Here is a 23,725-nt window from a genome sequence, read left to right on the forward strand (position 1 = left end):
AATTATGCAGAGGTGAAGTAACAGCTAACCAGAACTTCTAGAGGCATACAGCTGAGATTTTATTGCATCCTGCATTCAAGTGGTTTAGGGAAGTATCAAATACACACTATAACTCTCTGGTTAGGGTATGTGTGGAAGGGACAGGGATCCTTTGATCCCTTCTTTTAAACCCCTGTAATCTGGTATATATTGTGTTTGAGTGTTAGTAATGGTGTAATAAACTTGTTTTCTAGGCAGAAGTAACATCTACATCCAGAACATTTAGGGAAGGAGGATCAAAGTAACTAAAGGGATATTACTACTTAATCAACAGTACTCCTTACTACATAATCAACTCCTCCATTCACAACATAGGAAGAAAATAAGTACTACAAAACAGTCACTATAAATAAACCAAGCAAGTCTGTTTGCCAGGACTTGAAAAAAAAATGTGTTACTTAAGCGCTCACTATAATGAACAGTGTAATGTATTCTTTATATGACTATTAGTTCAAATATTCTATATCCTTCTTGAGTTTTCTATTTCCTTGATGTACATCAGTTGTAACAAGATGTGTTAGTCTTTCCTCAGTACAATAATGGGATTTGTATGTTACCTTGTATATCTGCCAATTTTTACTTTTTATATTTTTCCAACATTTATATTTTCAAATATGTAGCGACACTGAAATAATTTTAAGGATGAACAGTTGTATACCCACCACCTAGACTCAACAATTAACATTTTATTATACTTGCTTTAACCACATATCTACCTATACCTGTATCTATCCATCAACTCATCTTTATATTTTTGTACATTTCAATGTAAATTGCAGATATCAGTACAGAGTTCAGCATGCATATAATTAACTAGAATTCAATATTTGTTTAGTTTTTTCTTTTGAGGTAAAAGTTGTATTCAAGAAATCTATAAATCTTAAGTAGATTTCCTGAGAAAGTCCCATTAGGATACAGAACATCATTATCACACCAAAAAATACCCTCATATCCTTTCCCAGCCTATCCCCACTGCCACCCTTGTGGGGACTACTACTGTTCTGACATTTTTTCCATCACAGATTAGTTCTGACTTTTAAAAAATGTCACATAAATAGATTCATACAGTGCATATTCTTGTGTAAGAATTCTTTCATTTGGCATAAGGTTTCTGACATTCATCCATTGTTGCTGTGTTTACTCAGCAAGGAAAAGTCTGTTCCTTTTCACTGCTGAGTAGTATTCCACTGTATTTCACACTTTATTTATCCATTCTCCTACTGATGGACACTTAGTGTGTTTTCAGTTTTAGAATATTATAAATAAAGCTGCTATGGCCATTCTTGCATCTTTTTGTCAATATGTGTTTTCATTTATCCTGGGTAAACATCTAGGAGTTTAATTGCTAGGCCATAAGACAGCATTTTTAGTTTTATAAAAGACTGCAAGACCCTTTGCTAAAGTGCTCATACCATTTTATATTCTCACCAACTGTATGCAGGGGCTCCATAGCCAAAATTCGGTGTTGTATTTTTAGTTTAGCATGTACAACGGTATTATACTGTCATTTTATTTCGCATCTCCGTAACAACTGATTGAGAATTTTTCCATGTTGGTTTATGATATAATTTGGCTGGGTCTCCACCCAAATCTCATCTTGAATTGTAGTTCCCATAATCCCCACATGTGGGAGGGACCTGGTAGGAGATAATGGAATCATGTGGGTGGCTATCCTCACGCTGTTCTCGTGACAGTGACGGAGTTCTCATGAGATCTGATGGTTTTATAAGGGGCTTTTCCTACTTTGCTTGGCACTTCTCCTTCCTGCTGCCATGTGAAGAAGAACATGTTTGCTTCCCCAGCTCTGCAGAACTGTGAGTCAATTAAACCTCTTTCCTTTATAAATTACCCAGTCTCAGGCAGTTCTTCATAGCAGCGTAAGAACAGACGAATACAGTTTACATTCTCGAAGTTATAAGAAGCATAAAATCTGAACCCTTATACTTTCATTGTAGCTTGGATATTTTATTACATAGTGACTCTTTATTTCTAGTAATATTTGTCTTAAAGTCTACTGCAACTCTTATTAATATACCTAGACTGGCTTTCTTTTGGTTAATATTTTAGCCGACACATGCATAATATTTTTTCATTCCTTTTCCTTTCCATCTTTCCATGTCCTCAGATTTTGGGTATGCTCCATGTAAACAGCATATTGCTAGATTTCATCCAGTCCAACAATCCATGCTTTATAACAGAAGACCTTGTCCACTGATACTTACAGTGTTTACTTATACATTCAGATTTTTCCAACATTGATCTTATTCTATAATTTCTAACCATAATTTTTCTCATTTTATTCCCCTTCCTTTCTTGCTCTTGTTTAGGTTTTTTTTTCCTCATTCCCCTTTCCCCAACTACTGGTTTAAAAGACATACATTCTATTATTTCAGTGATCACATTTTAAATTTTAAGACTAATAAATTACTTTATCCTTCTTCCATATGATATAGAACTCTTAGAATGCTGTGATTCAAGTTTACTGTAATGAAAATGTACCTATGTGGAAAATTCTCTCTTGTTTTTCCTAGGGCTTATGACATGGAAAAGTACTGAATAAGCATAGATACTTAAACTATGCCATCAACTGCTTTAAATTCTGTGTATGTATTCTAGATTGCATCAACATGAGATTAATAATCTATTACAAGAGGATATAAACACAATTTATTTCAAGTGAGAAAAAATTACCTCCTCCTTGTTGTATAAAGTACTGCTCCAAGTTATCACAGTCAATTTTGGTTCTACAGAAGATAATTGCTTGATCCATCTTATGTTCCTTGATTGCCCGGACAGCATACTCCCCTTTCAGGATTTTAATAGCTTCAGACCACATCTCTTGAATATCATAACAACAACAAAAACCAACAGAATTTCAATCTGAATTTGTCATGAATACACAGAATTATAGTCACAGACTGACTGCTTAATTTTCCTAAAAAGGAATACCTGTTTTAATAAAAGTATTATATATAGATAAGGACAAGAAGTAAAGATAGAGTAAAACAGTGAATTAATCCATTCATTCACTTATTTTTGTTACTGTTAATATTTTTTATGCTACTTTATGGGGTATACAAACACCAATAACCATACCCCTTATGAGGGAACACGCACATACACACGTACAAATTAACAGAAATACATACAGCAAAACTGTTCTTATCCCTCATGAAGAACAAATTATATTCTGCCTTGCATGAACTTCCCTAAATGCTCAATAAATGCTTTATACAATTATTTTAACTCCTTTCAAAAATAATTAATGTACTTTCTAAATCAATCTAAATACCAGAAAGTTCATACTTCTTCTATGCAGTAAAAACCTTAACACAAAAATCTAGTAATTTCTTAGCCACCATCCTCCAACTCTCTATTTTTCAGTGTGAAGCTGTGCTATAATTGTTACTCCTCAACCACTGAATGTAAGACTTTAATTCTGTGACCCAACATATTTCTAAGGTCTCTCTGATCATCTCTAATTGTAGTCTAAACTAAGCAAAACTTTTGCAAGAAAAATATAAGAAGCAATAAAAACTGGAATTTTATAAAATGCCTTCTCAAACAGTGGGATGACAGATTTTCAAATAGTGTCTCTGCTCTTCTCCAATAATAAGGATAACTAAGTCTGTGTCTTGTTAATTTAGAGCTACATATAAAACTGAATTCAAATCTTTAATCAAGATTTCAGATAATTCACCATTTTTATATAGTTGAAAACCTGCCTGTGAATTCAACCATGAATCAAGCAGAGTCCGACCCTCACCAATGAATGATCCACCTGAAACATCTGATGTCAGACATGCAGCCTAATGGGTTTAAGATCCATTCTTCTAGGTTTTCTAAGCACCAACCTTGTATTATGATGTACCTTCCTATATTTTCAAAACACTATTTAACCTGAAACAAAGAGTCTCAGCTCTGCATAGAAAAATCTTCATTGAGGCGGAATTTAATGTTAGGCTTTTTAAAAATTGATAAATATTTAATGATATAGATTTTCAGTTTAAGAAGATGAAAAAGTTCTGGAGATGGATAGTGGTGACAGTTGTACAACAATATGAATGTACTTAATGCCAATGAACTGTACACTAACAGTTAAAATGCTAAGTTTTATGTTATGTATATTCTACCACACACAAAAAAGTCAACAAACAACTATTTCAAAATCATTTCAGTATCTTTTGCAAAGCTATAGCTAAAGAAAGTTTTCTTTCTTATGCAATATTCCTGATATGAGAAACTTACATGATATTTCTTATGGAATTCAGGGTCAATATAAAATAATCTCTCTAGAAAAATTTGCTGTTTTCCTATGATCAATGAGAATTAGATAATCAAAAATATTTGTGGCTGGGTGCAGTGGCTCATGCCTGTAATCCCAGCACTTTGTGAGGCCAAGGCAGGTGGATCATTTGAGGTCAGGAGTTCAAGACCAGCCTGGCCAACATGGTGAAACCTCATCTCTACTAAAAACACAAAAATTAGCCGGGTGGTAGTGGCACGTGTCTGTAATCCCAGCTACTCGGGAGGCTGAGGCAGGAGAACTGCTTGAGCCTGGGAGGCAGAGGTTGTGGTGAGCCGAAATCGCACTAGTGCACTCTAGTCTGGGTGACAGAGTGAGACCCTGTCTCAAAAAAAAAAAAAAGAAAAAGAAAGTGATTTAGATGCTAGGAGACTAACATCTAAATTCAATGATTAAGGCCAGGCATGGTGGCTCACGCCTGTAATCCCAGAACTTTGGGAGGTCGAGGTGGGAGGATCACCTGAGGTCAGGAGTTCAAGACCAGCCTGGCTAACATGGTGAAACCCCATCTCTACTAAAAATACAAAAAAATTAGCCGGGGGTGGTGGCAGGCGATCCCAGCTACTTGGGAAGCTGAGGCAAGAAAACTGCTTGAACCCGGGTGGTGGATGTTGCCTTGAGCTGAGACTGTGCCATTGCACTCCAGCCTGGGTGACAACAACGTGACTCTGTCTCAAAAAATTAAAAATAAATTCAATGATTCATATTCCTCTAAGTTGACTAGTATCAGCTTTTTCCCCATTTCTTTTTTATTATTTTTGTTGCCTTTATTTCCAAATTTCCTGTTGTAATTTTGCAGGTCACCTCACATCCTTCATGAGAATAGGTAAGGTATAAATTTCATTTTCAAAATCTTTCAACACATTTGACTCTTTTAACTCACCTGGACTATTAGCACCAGGTCTTGTGTTATCTTTTGCATGTACATCATCAGTCTATCAAAAGCAAGGAATAAAAACAGGATAGAGGAGTGGTTAAATAATGTTTCAGAATAGATGTCATGTTTTAAAAGGGAGAATTATATTTGCCTTTAGACTGCATTTCAGATATACGTCTTTATAATATAATCTGTAGGCAAAATCATTCTTCAGATTCAGAAAAATCTTTCATTAACTATAGGTCTAAGACCACTTTTAAAGGTAATAATAATAATGAAAATGTGGTTTCTAAAATATTGTATATTTATAATAAACATAACCTTACTATATAAAGGCAAATCTAATCACAGTGAAGAAAGTGACAAGATGACCACATGAAATTGATTTTTAGAACAAAGTACATCAAGAGGACACAGATGAGGGCTCCTACTAAAATACTACTAAAAATGGAAATCACTGTATCTGAAATTAGATAAATATATGTTATTTACTTATAAAAATTGTATCAAGGAAGCTGATCACAAAAGTAATATTATGAAGAGAGAAAAACAAAAGATGGAGTCCATCACTTATTCAGTGCTTTTTAAAGGTCTAAGGGTCTACGATGTATTGGACTTTTCTTTGATACAGTAACTGATTGCCTTAAGCATCATTAAGAGCCCAAGGCTGACCTAGTTTATAAATTGCTTTATTCTACTTAAATGTTAATATTATAAACCACTTACTCTAATGTGGCTCTTTCCAAGCCTTTCCCAGAGTCTGTCAGTTTTGGGATTTACTGGGACAACAACATGGTGTACAGTATCTGGAACAGAGTCTTCTCCTTTTAAGTCAACCCATGTAGGAAAATGCATTATCTTCTCAGACAGTTTCTTTACATCGAAAGAATGCAAAGTGGCAGAGCAAACAATCACCTAAGAAGAGGAAACCCCAAATTGAGATGAACTTTTATAATTATAATTAATAAATCACACAAACACTGACATGAAACACAAAGTGTGCTAGCCTAGACTCCAAAGATAAGTTCAACACCTTACTCTATGTAGCGACAACTAGAGGTATAGAGGTATGACTTTGGGCAGGTTAACCTCTCTGAGGTTCAGTCCCCTCACTGTCACATAGAAATCATGGCATCTCTTCCTCACGTTCCTACAAAAACTAAGTAAAATGAGACATTTTTGTAAGCCAAAAATCCTATATTACTGTCTGTCCCCTTCTCTGAAAAGCTTGTCCTTCTTAAACGCTTCCTAAGAAAGGATATAACTACAGAGAAGATGACAGTTTTTCAATAGCTGAAGTTATTTTTCCTTCGAACAGGAAGCAGTACTAATAATCTGGAATACAAGTCCTAAATGTTCTATAGGACAAAGTAACTAAGAATTTTTACTTATAGTTTTCTGCAACACCCAAGTAATTTCCTCAAATTTGCTTCTATTTCTAAAAGCAGCTTTTAAGACTGCTACCTTTGAGTATATTATTTCGTCCAGTAACAAAAAGAAAACATTTTACATAATAATAAACTTAATGAGAGGGGACCAAACAAAAACCCTTTGACCCTGCTCATAAGCATTAATGATGGCAGCAACAGGCCGTCAGCAGCAGCTGCTGCCACCAAGCTGGCTGCAGCGGGGAGACATCAGCAGCGACAGCAAGAGCGGCTGCAGGAGCTGCAGTGGTGGTGGTGGGTCCCCTGTGCCCCGCATCCCCAAGGCAGCTGACTGGGCCACGCCAACCTTCGCGAAGCTGGGCAGGACCCGCTCCCAGGCCCAGAGTCTTCACCATTCTGGACCCTGGCCCCGTGTTGCCGCTCTTGCCCGCCACCGCTGCGGGGAAGGCACGGAAAGGAGGTGGACAGTCCCCAGAATCCACCCCTGGGAGGACCCTGGAGCCCACTGCCCTGGGAGCCACCTCAATGGGGCTGGGCCGAGTCGCCTGCCAGAGGAGGAGCAGCGAGGTTGGGCACAGAGGGGCAGACAGACAGGAGCCCTGAGATGGAGCTGGGCCCAGGGTGGTGGTGGGAGCCAGGGCAGGCAGGGGTTCCACCATCCCAGGCATGGGTTCCACCATCCCAGGCATGGCTGCAACTGCCCAAGTTACGGCTGTGAACCCAGACATCTCTACACTCGGGGGCCCCTAAAAGGCCCTCCCTTGCCCCTACAGGTTCGGAGATGTCTGCTTCCACTGCCTGGCCTCTCCCTGCTGTCAACACCCACTCTGATCACAGAACAAAGTTAAGGCCAAGCTTGGGCACTGTCACAACCCAGCTAGGTGGCACACTTGAGGTAGCACTGATACACCAACCCACTGCCACTTTGGCCCCTTCCAGCCTTTGGGCACCAGCGAACACGGAAGGAAGGCCAAGGCAGGCTGAGGACGGCCCAGTGCTGGCCTGCAGGTGTCCCTTGGCATGAACAGTCTGGGCACCATGAACAGCAGCAGGAGGCAGACAGGCTCCTGGGCGGAAGGGGGCTAGTCCCTGGTGAAGCCCCACCTTCAACTGAGGAAGACCTGAAGCCTGGGGGCCAGGCCACCAGCCCCACAGAGAGCCAGTGCCCATGCCAGCACCTGGAGCTACCCGCCCTGCCGCAGCCAGTGTGCCTGGCTGTGTGCAGTGGCCAGACCCCACGTTTGCTCATACACCCCTCGCCACTCCACACCTGGCTCCCCCTTGGGAGGCATGGGGTCCAGGCTGGTAGTGAGAGCTGAGCACAGCCTGCCAGGCCAAGTGGGCGGAACTGAGCAAAACCTGGGCAACGGCATCACTGGCCGCAGAGGCTTCCAGCCAGAAAAGCAACACCCCCTGGGATCCCGTAACATTATACATAACAATTGTTTACATGCATTTTAAGATGCATTGATAAATTTTATACCTGAAGTCTTTTTCCATCAGAAGTAACCTGAGGAATCTGATTGTGCATCCTATTTATAAAATCAGAATAACCTTGAGAAAGAAGCCCATCCTGCATGAGAAGCAAAGAATAAAGTTTTTAATCAGTATAGAAAAAAACGTTAAGTTTTAATCAGTATCAAAAATCTTTTTTCTAAATCAAACAAAATATAAGGAAACTAATTCATACATATACATAGTCCTATATTTTCAAAATTATTTTGTTGGATAAAGATAATTTATAAATTCAATTTTAAGTTCCTTGTGACTAAAATATGAAAAAGTGACAATAAGCAATCCAAAACCATAATCTAATAATCTAGAATGAAAATTCCAGTCAACAGCTTCTAACATATATCCTTCAACAGACTTTTCATATAAAAAATTAAAAACCCTCAGTGCTGAGGAACTAGGTAACCCAACCAGAAAATGATTTGGAAGTATGTCTAAGAGCCTCAAACACATTTATGTCCTTCCAGATGGTCTACATTTTGTATCTCTGACACAAGGAACGAATTTATAGTATGTAGAAAATGTATGTACAAACAAAGCTGGTTATTTGGAGCAAAAATCAAATCTACCTACATACCTAGAAATAAGAGTAATTAAATATACCATGAAGTAGCCATATAATAGACCACTAGACAGCATTTATAAATTATTTACAATTACAGGGAATACTTATGATATTACATTTTAAAAATTTTTCCCAGATTCCTCATATCTTGATTTCAACTACATAAAATAATATATAAATAAAAAGTATATGAAAATATACCAAACTGATAACAATGATTATCTCTAGGTAGTAGGATCATGACTGAATTATATTTCTTCTTCATTTTATATATTTTATCTCAAAAAATATAAGTAAACTTTTAAAAAAGTATGATTATATTTCAACATACAGCTTCATCCAGGACCAGGAATCTAACTTGAGATAAGTTCAGCTTTCCAGTTGACACCAAGTCATCTAGTCTTCCCGGAGTACCTACAACTATATCTACCTGAAAAACAACAAACCAACCACTTAATGAAAACTAAAGAAACAGTATAATTACCTTAAAATAGCAACCAATAACTGTCTTTTTAATAAAAACATGCATATTGAAGCAGTCAGTCAACTCTAAATTTATTTAAAAAAAAAAAAAAAGGAGTTACAGATAATGCCATATGTTGAATTGATACTTGGTTTGAAATTAATGTGAAGATTTTGACCAAAATTGATTTTGACGTCCTTAACTGATATACATTCTAATGTATAAAATTTATATTTTCCAAGCAAAAATCTGATGAATTCACTGGAACTCAATGGAATCTAGAGTTCAAGTCCCAGTTCCACCACTACTCTGCTCTGTGACCTTAATTTATTTAATCTCCTCTAGTACCAATTTTCCCATTTTTGAGTTGGGGGAATACCTTCTCCTTTTCAAGATGGTTGTGATAATTAAGAGATAAGATGCGTAAAGCACTAGATGCAGAGTGTCCCAGGTGCTCAATAAATTTGGTTATAGTTAATAGTAATGGTGATCAGACTGTCCAGGAAAATAGTAATAGTTACTATTTATCAAGTGCTTATAATGAACAGGCACTCTGCAAAATGTTTTACAAGTACATATTTTATTTCATGTTACCACTAAGGTAAATACTACTATAATCATCCCTATTCAATGAGAAAACAGAAGTTTAGAATACTAAATAAAAATTTTCAAACATACATAGAAGAGAACAGTGAGCCTCGGTGCCAGTACAAACAATTAACATTTTGCATTCTCCCACACATATCTTGTAGTCAAGTCCATAGGTATGGTGATTAGACACACACAGGTTTCAGAGTAAAGTTCTACCTATGAGTTGTATGATCTTAGGTAAGTTACTTAATATTTGATATAAGCCCTCTTCCTAATCTGTAAAAATGGGGAAGAGTACCATCTCAGAGGATTATTGTAAGTACTGAGTAAGAATATGTTATGTTTTTAGTACAGTGCCTGACCCATTTCTAGAAAGTAGTCAATAAAGATGAAGTATTTTTAAAGTGTGTATATGGGCCGGCGCAGTGGCTCACGCCTGTAATCCTAGCACTTTGGGAGGCCGAGGCAGGCAGATTGCCTGAGCTCAGGAATTCGAGACCAGCCTAGGCAAAATGGTGAAACCCCGTCTCTACTAAAATACAAAAAAAAAAAAAAAAAAAAATTAGCCGGGCATGGTGACGTGTGCCTCTAGTCCCAACTACTCAGGAGGCTGAGCAGCAGGAGAATTGCTTGAACCTGGGAGGCAGACGTTGCAGTGAGCCGAGATCACGCCACTGCACTCAAGCCTGGGCGACAGAACGAGACTCCGGCTCCAAATATAAATAAATAAATAAATAAATAAATAAATAAATAAAAATATATAAAGTGTGTATATGATGTATTTATGTGAGCACAAATAAGGTATTACATAAGATCATTCAGTAAATTAGACAATTCAAAACCTCTACTCTTTAATTGACAGGCATTAAAAAACAACACTTCCATTCTTTTTTACCTGTTTTCTCCACCCTGTACTAAAAATATAGTTTTCTATTAGCAAAGTTATTCCTCTAGTTCCATTACTTCAATATCTCACCCCTCGAATAAACAGAACTTTGTGCTGAATGAACTTTTAACTTGATCCAATATGAGGCACTTATTATCCCATGAAAAATAAAGCAGACATTTCTGAAGCTATTGTTTCATCTGCACTAATAATTACAAGCAAGTTCAACCTAGAAAATATTGTCTGAAAATGTGAAGATAAAATCTGTCCAATGTATTAAGAATCTACTATGTACTAAACACTGAGACAGGTGCTGTACACAGCAGTGAACAAAATACCATCTGGTTCTATGACATCAGTTTAGTACAGTATTCTAACCACGTGAGTTTCCTCCTTCCTAATTCCAGCAGGTAAAGTGGGCATGAAGACAGACACAAGACCTCTCAGGGTTTTGTTTTGTTTTGTTTTGTTTATGTCAGTTAGATCAGAAAAGCCTGTGAGACATCTTTATTTATATAACCTCAATGGTACATGTTGCATAATATTGCAAGACTAAAAGATTAGAAAACTAAAATGCTTCTACTCTCTCATTGCCAAGCTGACTTCTGCCCCAGCATAAGACCCAACACAGGGCTAAGGCTGAACCAGAGTGTGGTGGAAGATAATAGAAGCAGAGAACGTAAGACAGAGAGAAGAACAGAAAAAGATCATATTAGATCCCCTAAGAAGTAGAGTAGAATTGAATTCTGCAAAGAACGCTCTGGAATAACACTACCTTTCCAATTGCTTCAAGTTAGTACCAAAGTTTGAGACATCCTGATGAAAGCAGATTTAATTCCCTAAAAGCTCTATAAGCTTTAGGAAAATAGGAATTGAGAAACATATTATCTTATGGGAAAAATGGGTTTGAGGAAGCAAAATTGGGAATAAACATTAAATCTCTCTTACAACCACTAAAATAAAATAAAACACACTAAATGTTTCAGCTCATTTTCCGCTGTTTTAACAGAATATCACAAAGTAGATAATTTATAAGGAATAAATAATGTTTCTCACATTTCTGGAGGCTTGGGAAGTTCAAGAGCATAAAGCCAGCAGCAACTAATGAGGGTCATCCCACGGCAGAAAGGAGCAACAAAGAGAGGAAAACGGGCTGAAACTCCTGCAATAACTAACCTGCTCCTACAGCAAAGGCATTAACCCATTCATAAGGACAAAGCCCTCGCGATCTAATCACCTCTTAAAGGACCCTGCCTTCCAATATCATTACATGGGCAATTAAATTTCAACATGAGTTTTGGTGGGGACATTAAAACCATAGCACTAAATAAAAACATATCAAAGCAATATTACTCATCTTAGAATAGTATTAACAAGCATAGTAATATGACTCCTTGCTCTTAATATGGCATACCAGGTCAAATGTAAAGTCCATGTGGCACAAAATTTAGTTTGACAAGAGCACCAATGGAATTGGAGAAAGGACATAATTGCTTGTCATGACTCAATATCAGATGGTTTAGCTTTAATGATTAAATATTTAGGAAAGGAAATAAAAGAGAAATTTATAAGCTGTAAGTTATTTCACATATGAAAAATATTTCATGAAGTCCTACCTTCACAGAATTGATATAACAGTTAAAAATTTCCTAAACTTCAGCCGGGCGCAGTAGTTAACGCCTGTAATCCCAGCACTTTGGGAGTCCAGGGCGGGCGGATCACCTGAGGTCTGGAGTTCAAGACCAGCCTGGCCAACATGGTGAAACCCCATCTCTACTAAAAATACAAAAAAATTAGCCAACACGGTGGTGGGTGCCTGTAATCCCAGCTACTGAGGAAGCTGAGGCAGGAGAACTGCTTGAACCCAAGAGGCAGAGGTTGCAGTGAGCCGAGAACATGCCATGGCACTCCAGCCTGGGCGACAAGAGTGAAACTCCTTCTCAAAAAAAAAAAAAAAAAAAAATTCCTAAACTTCTTCTCCAATAGTGGAGATCACTGGAGATCACATCCTCTTAGCTTTGTCCTTCGTAATGGCATGCCTGAGCACAGCCTTTGCGACTTCCCCTTACACATAATTGAACTCATGTCTCTCCTCACTGGAACTATTACCCACTGTCTTATCATTATTCATCCTTCCCAAGAGTCACTGCAGGAACTTCTATCCTTCTTTGCAATCTATTTTACCTCTACTTTTGTTCTTAACTCCAGTTTCTTCTTTTTCACTTATCTCCCCAAAAAGAATGACTCTTTACCCATGAAGGCCAGAAGGAAATTCTCAAATGTTCAGAGGGTAAACAACAAAAAATCATGTATGCTGGAATTTTGCCTGAGAGGTCTGGGACTTTGTATACTTCCGGGAGAAGAAAAGGCGCACTTGCAAGATGTCTTTGAACAAACATACTCTTCTGACCTTGCTCTAATTTCAGCCTCACTTAAATTTTCTTGAAACAAAACAGAGCTGTATTGCTAAAACGACAGCCCATGACATTATGTTTTAAAAATTAAAACTACAACTTACTCCATTTTCCAAAACAGAGAGCTGATCCCGGGCTGCAACACCTCCAATTATCAGAAGCTCCCTGAAATAAATATCAAGATGATAATGTTAAAAAAAAAAAAAAATTAAAGTGTGCTTTACATTGTTAGATCTGCATCCATTTATTTTAGGTGGAAATTAAGGCTGAGAAAGTAATTGAGGAAAAAAGCCTACAATGAAACAAGTCTGGGGAAGGTGGGAAACAAAGCAGTTAAATCCCCGTGGCTGTATCCATTGCGGAAGTGTGGTAAAGTCACGAAAGAGAATGTGTGAGCTTGGAACATGGAGAAAATTATCCTCATCTACATATTCTTCTATATTAGGGTAATTCAAGGTCCTTTAAAACCTGGTTTCAATCTATGTTTTCAGACATATATACTTGTATGTACATAAAATGCCCTGAAGGAATATACAAAAATCAATTTAAAACATTGCCTCCAGAAAGGATAACTAGAAATTGGGAAATGGAGTGAAAGAAGACTCACTTTTCACAGTACCCTTTGGTGTTTGAATGGCCAACTGGCACTGGGACACATGGATATGCACATGCAAAAGACAAGTTAAAACCCTTCCTCATGCCATACACAGAAATTAACTCTAAATGTATCACAGACCTAAATGTAGAACCTAAACATAAAACTCAGAAGACAACACAAATAAAATTTTCATGACCTTGGGTTAGGCATAGTCTATCTTAACTACAACATCAAAACACCATGACAAAAGAGAAAAATAGATAAATTGGATTTCATCAAAATTAAGACTTCCAAAGGATAGTATCAGGAGGGTAAAGGCCAGATGCAGTAGCTCACATCTATAATCCAGCACTTTGGGAGGCGGAGACACAAGGGTTGCTTGAGGCCAGGAGTTCGAGACCAGCCTGCACAACATAGCAAGACCATGTCTCCACAAAAAATAAAATTAGCCAAGCACTGTGGCACTTGCTTGCAGTCCCAGCTACTCTGGAGGCTTAGGTGGGAGGATTGCTTGAGCCCTAGAGTTTGAGGCTGCAGTGAGCTATGAGGCACCACTGTACTCCAGCCTAGATGACAGAGTGAGACCTCATCTCAAAAATAAAACCAAAACCAAAAAGAATCACCTGGAGGAGCTGCTTTTCTTAAAAAACAAACAAATAAAAAAAGATTCTAATTCCTATTTTCTGGAAATTCTGATTCAGTATATCCAGGGGAGGGAACCAACACATTTTATATTTTTAAATGAGGTCCTCAAGTTCCTAGGTTTGGACTATTGTCCTAAACTATCATTTTTTTCTCCAACAACACTTTTACTTTTATCCACATTTATAATCAGATATATTTATCCCTATAAACTTGGCAGAAGGTAAACACACATACACATGATAATTTATGCTTATATGCAAAGCACTGTAGGGTTGAGGAATATAAAAGAACCACCCCTGCTCTAAGGAATGTAAAACTGAGTTAGAGAAAAGCTTTGCATATTCAAAGCAAGAAACTTAAAGCAAGTATAGTTCTAAAAAGGAAATAAAAATTAAGAAAATTAAAAAGTAAGGAAAAGTAACACATGACAGTATGTAAGGATCAGGGAAAGGCATGTACAGTCAGTGTATCAGAGGAGGTGCAGACGGCTGGGCTGGGACAGCCAGCTTAGCTTCATTCGAAGATCATGACTTCAGCTGGGTTTTAAGAAGGAAAATGTCCATTTGTACCGAATACCAAACAAGTGGCCCATGACTTTACCATCTTAACCAATAAATTGATTTTATTATTCATCTTCCCCTCTAACTTTTGTCTATAATCATGTTCATTTTTATACATAATCACAGCACAAAAATCAATTCACACTAGCATTTTACATTCTTCCCAAATCCTTTTATAAAGAGGTCCCTGAGTTTCTTACACTAAGCAGATGCCCTGGTTACATGGTATGCTCAAGGCATTTATCGTATTTGTTTTGTTTCTCTCCCCTCCACACTATCCCCACACTTTCACACTTAATTCTGTGAAAGGAAGATTAATTTTCATTGTTGAAGCCCTGGCCCCCAGCCTAAAACTTCACATATGGAAGGTAGATGAACATTTGCTGAATAAGGAACATGCATCAATCTTCAAAACAAAATTAGAAATTATTTTACATAATTTATCCCTAAATAAGTTTGTTCAACCTGTAAATAAGATCAACATTAAAAAGACAGGCCTGGCTGGCACAGTGGCATATGCCTGTATTCTCAGCTACTTGGGAGGCTGAAGCGAGAGAGAATTCCTTGAGTCTAGGAGTTCAAGGCTACAGTGTAGGAAGATTGCACCTGTGAACAGCCACTTACTTCAGCCTGGGCAACACAGCGAGACTTCATATCAAAAAAAAAAAAAAAAAACTTAAAAAAAAAAGACAGGCTTTTGTGATGTCAAAATATTGAAAGCTTCTGAAATTTGATAGTGGTGACAGTTACACACCTTGTGAATATACTAAAAACCAATGAACCAAGAAACATTTGCTTTTTTTTTTTGAGACGGAGTCTTACTCTGTTGCCCAGGCTGGAGTGCAATGGCGCAATCTTGGCCTCAATGCAACCTCCGCCTCCTGGGTTCAAGCAATTCTCATGCCTCGGCCTCCCGAGTAGCTGGGATTACAGGCCTCTGCCAGGAAGCCCAGCTAATTTTTGTATTTTAGTAGAGACGGGGTTTCACCGTGTTGGCTGGGCTGGTCTTGAACTCCTGACCTCAGGTGATCCGCCTGCCTCGGCCCTCCAAAGTACTGGGAATACAGGCGTGAGTCACCACGCCTGGCTGAACTGTACACTTTCAAATAATGAGTTTTATGGTGTGTGAATGTTTCTAGTTTAAAAAGTAATTAAAGGCAAAATTAACAAAAATCAAGTGTCAAATTGACTAACAGAGTGTATTACTTATACGGTATATAGCCTTCTTCAAAGTCAAAGGGATTGCTACTGAGCAAGGTCACTTTAATTTATGGTATCCTTCCAGTGGTAGAAAGAGTCTTATAACTAGACAGTGACCAATCTGAATGTCCAAATGGAAGAAAGCCACCACCGTGATGCAGTCTAGAATAAACCTCGCCAAGTTTACCAACATGCTAGAAATAGAGTGGCACATTTTCTATACAGATTTAGGGAAGAAATAAATTTAACATTGAATGAAATGCTGTCTTCAAAAAATTGTTAGGGCCAGGCACAGTGGCTCATGCCTGTAATTCCAGCACTCTGGGAGGCTGAAGCAGGAGGATCATTTGTACCCAGGAGTTTGAGACTAGCCTAAGCAACATAGTGAAACCCTATCTCTACAAAGGTGGCATGTGCCTGCAGTCCCAACTACTCAAGTGGGAGGATTGCTTGAGTCCAGGAGGTCAAGGTTGCAGTGAGCTACAATCATATCATTACACTCCAGCCTGGGCGACATATTGATATCCCGGTCTCAGAAAAAAAAAAAAATTAGATTTTTACTCCAGTGCTGTTTGACTAACCATGACTTTTCATGTAAGAGACACGGGAAAAAAAATCTCAATTTAAAAAAAATCATATTTATCATTTAGCAAACAAACAGGAGTTTTATATAGAAATTATTAAAGTATATTTACATACTCACACACATGTATTATGTATACACACTGAATTTCTACTTCATTTTTCTCTACCTTATTCTTCTTCCAAAAAACTTCAAACCAAAAGACAATAAGCATTTCAGCACAAAAGGAAGATTTACCTTAATTTAGGATTATCAATATATTTCTTAAACTGCTTGATGTTATTCAAAGTTTGTTCAGCTAACTCCCGGGAAGGTTCAACAATGAGAGCTTTCGGAGCATTGGGGAGAAACTTTGTTTGTGTCACCTGTGCATTACCTTAGGGAATAAAAAAGATGAGAACACATTCAAAGCACACTTTATAATACTGTTACTTATAAAACATTAGGACGAATATTCTAATATAAACATTTTACATAATAATTGTCAAAAAGTAGAGAAGACAGTCAAACAAAATAAAGCTTAGATTTCTAAAACAAACTAGGCTACTTTAAATTAAAACTATTTGGGCTGGTGGGGTGACTGACACCTGCAATCCTAGCACTTTGGGCGGCCCAAGGTGGGACGATCACTTGAGCCCAGGTATTCAAGGCTGCAGTGAGCTATGATGGTGCCACTGCACTCCAGCCTGGGTGACACAGCGAGATCCCCTCTCTTAAAACAACAATAAAAATCTACTTGGAATAATTCTAATTGATTAATATGTCTAAAAAAAGACTCACTTGTTTTGTGATAAACAGGTTATGAAATATACTTTAAATATTAGATATACAATGGATAAGAGTATAAACTTTGAAGTCAGACTGCTTATATTTGCATTCAGTTCTACCACTTATTTGCTCAGTGACCTTGGGCAAATCACTTAAACTCCCTATTCGTTAGGTTGTCTGTAAAATGGGAAAACTACTACCTTATAGGGTTGTTGTGAAGACTAAACCATGTAAAGCACTTAACGTGGTGCCCTGGCACCGAATAAGCACACATTCTGTAAATATTAGATACCATTACCATTATGATTGGGATCCCAAAATGCCTACACTGAAACCAAATACTTAAGAGTTTATGAATTAGGTTTTAAAAATGAATTTTACTGCTGTGTTAAAAAAAGATGTGTGACTAAACCAGCAAGGAAAGTATATGTAACTCGCTATGAGACGCCTTACTTACTGGAGTTCTCATCAATTATTTTCACTATTCTAGAAATCCTTACCCTTGCAGGTGTAATACCTGAGTGCTGCGATTTGACAATGTAACCATCCGGTGCCTTGGAAAGAGCAACAAAGCCATCTTTTGGTGGAAACTTAAATTCCTCTTCACCGAAGTTAAATTTCAGTTCAGCATTCTAGCATTGAATAAAAGAGAAAATAAAAATTCTTACCCTAATTGAAAACCATCATATACAAAATAATGAAGAGCAAGCAGCTTATAACCACAGCAAATTTTTTCTAACTAGATTCCTAATTACCTTCAAAACACAGGCAGGAAAGAGGGCTTGGTTTTTCATATGTGGTGGTATTTCAAATGCCAGACCAAGATCTTTTCCTTAAAAAACAAGAGAGAGAGAGAGATTAAAACAACCATAAAAGACCTTCCTCATGCTGACAATGTCAAATCTACCAGCTTACCTGCATTCATGCCTCTCTCCTGTCACTATGGATAAACTGTGCTGCCTAAGGCCAGCTTCTTCATTTTTTTACTTTACTCCTGAAACTGTCACCTCTACCCCTCTACATTTTTCATTATTCCCTGTCTACAAGTTCATTTCCATTAGACATTCCAAAGCATATAAACATACTCTCACAGTAAAACACACAAGAAAACCTCCCTTGAACTCACCTCTCCCTCCATTTATCTTCCATTTTTCTTCTCCCTTTTGTAGTGAAACTCCGATTTCCATTTACACTGTATCCACTTTCTTTCATCTCATTCTCTATTGAACTGGCTCCTTATTAGGAGGCTCCCCACCCTCACCCCTTTGCTCCACCAAAACAGCTCTCTAATGCTTTCCACTTGTCAGATGCAGCAGTTAATGCACATTCTTCATCTTGCTAGACTAGACCCATCTGCAGTACTGGACACAGTGATTGCTCCCTGATCCTTCAAACACTTCCTTCACCGGGACTGTAGGACCCATGCTTTCTTGGTTCTCCTCCTGGCCTTCCTCCTCATTCCCCTCTGCTGGATTCTCCTCAATTTGCTGACCCCTAACCACAGGAACCCAGGCCTCAGATCTCTTCTTCTCTTTAACTACCCTCATTCCCTAGGCAATCTCACCCCACCCTCCAATGTGTCTTCAACAAAACAGCCAGAATGGCACTGTTAAACTAAAGACAGATGATGCCACCCCTCTGCTCAAAACCCTCATGGCTTTCCATTTCACTCAAAATAAAAACCAAAGTTTAGATCATGGCCCACATGGCTCTCCATGGCCTGGCCTCACCACCTCATTGACCTAACGTTCTACCACCATCCTTCATCCCCAGAGCACTCCAGATCCAGTGGCTTCCTCGCCGTGACTCAGACACCTCAAGCACGCTTCCATCTCAGGGCATCCACATTTACTATTCCCTCAGTCTGAAATGCTCTTTGCAGAAATCTGCATGGCCTACCACTCAACTCATTTGGATCTCTACTTAAATGTCACCTTATCAAGCCTTTTGACTGCCCTACACAAAAGCACAAACCCCCAAACCGCTATGACTCTCCACTTCCTTCCCCTGCTTTATACCCTCCTTCACAGCACTTACTACCACCTAACATGGTATTATATGTCTGTCTTTCACCACTAGTGTGTAAGCCCCAAATGTCTATTCCATTTTCTTCGGTGCCTCCAGTACTTACCAGGGTACCTTACACATAGTCAATGCTCAATAAATATTTGTTCAAGTGAAGGCAGGGAGGGAGGGACGGGGATTTGAAAAAGAGGGTGGGGGGATTTTTAAAAATCACAATTATTGAATATCATGTATCTTTTCACTACTAAGATCCATATAGAGCGTACCATTTTTGGAGAACTTGACATGTCCTTTATCTATATCTAGGTAACATCCAATGGTATCATGCATAGTGAATTCCTAGAACACCAGAAAGTCAAGTGCTATTAATAGAAAGCAAATTCTTAAATAAAAATACAGCTGCATCAAAAGTATGTGTGTTTCAAAATAATTATTTAAATCAAAAATGCCTATTAGAGCATATGACATATACAATAGTACAAGCATTTGACAGGCTTGTTAGAATCAACATATTTAGGCTCATTCACACTACTGTAGATTTCAGCTCACCAGACGAACTATATTTAGATTTATCATGATCAAAAACAAGAAATCAGAATAACATGTATCAAAGCCAAAATCAAAATGAGGTGAAAAGAGAAGATAATGTAATATATTTTGGAGGGGATAACAAATGGCATAAAAGAAAAATTATAACTACTACATATTTATCTAGCTTGACAATATTTCTTCACTAAAGTCCAAATCCAAACTTTCTGTGGAAAATATACAGAAAATCTGCTCATTTTGAGAATCATTTCTATACCTTCATTCTGTCATGAGTGATTAAGTATGCAAGAAAACTTACTTATGCTATGTTGAAGTCATAACATAATCGCTTACCTCTCCATAATTATCAAATTGTTTATTATGGGATTTCTTTCCTGTTCCACCAAAGCCAAATCCAAACTTGTCAGTACCTAGATTTAAAAAATATTTTACTTTTCTGGTAAGAGAAAATATAAAATTAAAAGACCTCTAAAAGAAGTAATTTTATTCACACAGTATGTCCATTTCATAAACACACAGGAAAACTATTCCTTAAGTTTCTGAATCCTGCAAAAAACTAAACAGTGCTTAGGCCACAGAGCGTGTGTGAGACTAGGGACACCAGTGATACTGCATCCCTCTCTGCTTTGGCCACTAAGAAATTCAGATGCAAGTTTACAATAACATGAAGCATCTATATGGTACTGTGTGGTACAGATTCACACGTACTAACTTTACCCTGACTCCATTCATATTCTTATCCCTCATTTCATACTGCTATAATATCTGTACTTTTCGTAAGTTCCTTCAAATCCTTTTTGGAACAGGGTGGGGTACAGATAAATGTTGTTTCCATGTCTTTAAAATAAAACCTTTTTATGGTTAAATTTATTATTCCGCTTCCCCATATAATAAAATGTTAACCCCCAAATGTAAATCAATCAATTCAGTTATTTTAGAAACACTTACCTAGGTCCAAAGAGGCCTGCATGGTAGACCACCCGACCCTGCATAAACCTTGGTCATGACAGGATACTTCATAGTAGTGTTTCCCTACAAGGGTAAAATACATTGAGATTTATATAAATCACAAACACGATTCATTTACCATGAAGCCATCTTCTCATTGTTTCTGAATTACACTGGTATGTACCAAATGAAGAATTATAGGTATATTTGTACCATCAAACACCTTCCCAGATCCTCGACTTAAAGCTATTTTTAAAAACTCATGGGCCAGGCATAGTGGCTCACGCCTGCAGGCAGCACTTTAGGAGGCTAAGGCAAGCGGATCACCTGAGGTTAGGAGTTCAAAACCAGCCTGGCCAACATGGTGAAACCCATCTCTACTAAAAGTACAAAAATTAGCCAGGCATGGTGGTGGGCGCCTGTAATCCCAGCTACTCAGGAAGCTGCGGTAGGAGAATCGCTTGAACCCGGGAGGTGGAGGTTGCAGTGAGCCGAGATGGCACCACTGCCCTCCAGCCCGGGCCCTCCAGCCCGGGCGACAGTGCGAGACTTCGTCTCAAAAACAAACAAACAAACAAACAACAACAAAAAACCCCTCATGTATTAATACATTGCCTCAAAAGTTTATACAAGTGCAGATGCTGTTCAGATACCTTTCATTAATCCTTTAGTAGCTCTACACCCATGCCATTCCTTTACTTCTCTGCTTTGACAACAAAGACCATCTGACCCAATTGCTGGATTTGAAAAGAAAACACAGAAAAACACGTCAGTACAGGTTTTATAAATCATACATTCCCACCCCCCACCACCAAAAAAATCATTCAGTCTCACTAACAAGATAATTCCTTCATTTGTTGCAATGTTCCAGAGACTGAGACTTACTGATTCCTGAGTGATAGTAGTATTTCCCAAGTGTAGTTAACCATTTCATTCCCTGAGTGTCCTTGGCTATGTTGGGGGCTATTTTCTATGCTGCCATTTGACTAAGGTAAGATTTTACAGCAACAAGTCTAGAAAGGATTCAACACAGCTCTTAACCTGACTTGCACTAATAGTAGTTGCACCATCAATACAAATGTGTTTAGATAACTATTCTCTGGAGTCCTTTAAAGAAACGTACTCAAGGATGATGTACCACTCGCTCATCAATATTTGTCCTGATTTTATACTTAAATTAGAGCTTGAGTGACTATATAACTAAAAGATAACAGAACTGTCTCTAGCTTGTTCCTCAATCCATGGAAGAAACCATATGGGAAACTAGGAGAAAGCATGAATAAATAAGCATGTATTTGTTACTTGCTAATATTATAAGGGCTCTAAAAGATGAGGTATATTCCATATTATACATCGTAATCAGTCTCAGTGATGTCCACATAGTAGGTGCTAAATGGTTTTAAGTAAAGATTCAGCTTTTTGTCTGTACTAGAAAAAAACTATAACTTCTGTCCTGGTTCATCTTTCCAACTCGTATTCTGAACTTGAAAGTAGAACAAACTGTTAAGCACCTCAACACACATCTTCCTACACTTTTCAGAAATTAAATTATTCAAAGTATGAATTCTTACCCATATGGGTACTGAATTATGTAAAACTAAACTTTTAAAAAGTTATCTAGGAGCTTCCAGGATAGCTAAACACATGACAGTTCCTGAAGGGTGTCACACCCAGTGAGGGGAGAAGCTCCAAGCCCCTTCCCGTACTTCAGCCTATGCATCTCTTCATCAGTATTCTTTATAATAGCTTTAAAAATAAACCAGTAAACATATTTCCCCGAGTTCTGTGAGCCACTCTAGCAAATTAATTGAACCTGAGGAAGGAGTTGTAGGAACCCTGATTTATAGCCAATAGGTTAGAAGCATAAGCCACAACCTAGGCATCAGATGCGGGGGACAGTCTTGTGTGACTGAGTCCTCAACCTGTGGGATATGATGCTATCTTCATGGAGACGGTGTCAGAATTGAATTACAGTTCTCAGCTGGAAGAAACCATAATGGGAAAGTAAGGGAAACCATGAATAAACAAACATGTGTCTGTTACTTACTCCATCAGTTCTCAACTGGTAAATGCTGAGAACTGACTGCTTGCTTGACTTGTGGGAAAAAACCCCACACATCTGCTGTCAGAAGCATGCTGTGATAGTATACAGGGAAAATGGAGTTTATTTATTTCTCTATATTCTCAGAATTGGTGTCAAAATCAGGGTTTGCTAGAACTGCTTTGGCTCACAGAACTGTGGTTTGAAAAGAAAAAGGATAAAAGGGTAGGGGATGAGGAACTTTAGGTTTCTTGGTGGCCACACGATCACCTGTGTTATGGAGCCACAGCTGTGCTACACTCAGTTACTAATGGTAAAAGTCATCAGTGGAATTTAGAGTTGGATCCAACTCCTGAGGAGCTGGTTCACTGGATGCATACGAAAACACAAATAAGAACCCACGAGGCGGAGCTTGCAGTGAGCCGAGATCGCGCCACCGCACTCCAGCCTGGGCAACAGAGCGAGACTCTGTCTCAAAAAAAAAAAAAAAAAAAAGAAAATGCAAATAAGAAAGAAAAAAGTATACAGTCCTTTGGTTACTATTATCTGTAATAGCTAAAATGAAGTAAAAGAGTGCTGGGTCAGCCCTTGATGTGAGACTACATTCAGATTTCAGTCCATCTGAGCTTTGGTCACCAGCTTCAAAGCTGACCCCCAAGGGAAAAATTATGCAGGACCAACAAAAAGTACTTCTAAGACCTGCGGTCTCCAAGAAGGCAGTCAATGTGGGGAAGAGCAAAACCCAAACACTCTAAAACTGGAGGGTA

The 23,725-nt window shown here is 38.1% G+C and overlaps 1 protein-coding gene across 3 annotated transcripts in view; it reads right to left on the bottom strand.

Moving 5' to 3' along the window:
* DDX1 (DEAD-box helicase 1) overlaps positions 1-23,725 on the bottom strand; it is a 67,363-nt gene that overhangs the window by 4,745 nt on the left and 38,893 nt on the right. For all 3 annotated transcript variants that reach the window (XM_063648941.1, XM_063648942.1, XM_063648940.1), the window contains 13 exons: positions 21,571-21,654; positions 20,918-21,001; positions 20,303-20,379; positions 19,687-19,759; positions 18,151-18,227; positions 17,913-18,027; positions 16,865-17,003; positions 13,146-13,206; positions 9,019-9,117; positions 8,094-8,183; positions 5,949-6,137; positions 5,229-5,280; positions 2,731-2,877 (listed from right to left, as the gene is read on the bottom strand). In XM_063648941.1, coding sequence (XP_063505011.1) covers positions 2,731-2,877; positions 5,229-5,280; positions 5,949-6,137; positions 8,094-8,183; positions 9,019-9,117; positions 13,146-13,206; positions 16,865-17,003; positions 17,913-18,027; positions 18,151-18,227; positions 19,687-19,759; positions 20,303-20,379; positions 20,918-21,001; positions 21,571-21,654 — 1,287 coding nt within the window. The remainder of the gene's footprint in view (positions 1-2,730; positions 2,878-5,228; positions 5,281-5,948; positions 6,138-8,093; positions 8,184-9,018; positions 9,118-13,145; positions 13,207-16,864; positions 17,004-17,912; positions 18,028-18,150; positions 18,228-19,686; positions 19,760-20,302; positions 20,380-20,917; positions 21,002-21,570; positions 21,655-23,725) is intronic.

This window comes from Pongo pygmaeus, chromosome 12 (genome assembly GCF_028885625.2).
Source record: "Pongo pygmaeus isolate AG05252 chromosome 12, NHGRI_mPonPyg2-v2.0_pri, whole genome shotgun sequence".
NCBI classification, from domain to species: Eukaryota; Metazoa; Chordata; class Mammalia; order Primates; family Hominidae; genus Pongo; species Pongo pygmaeus.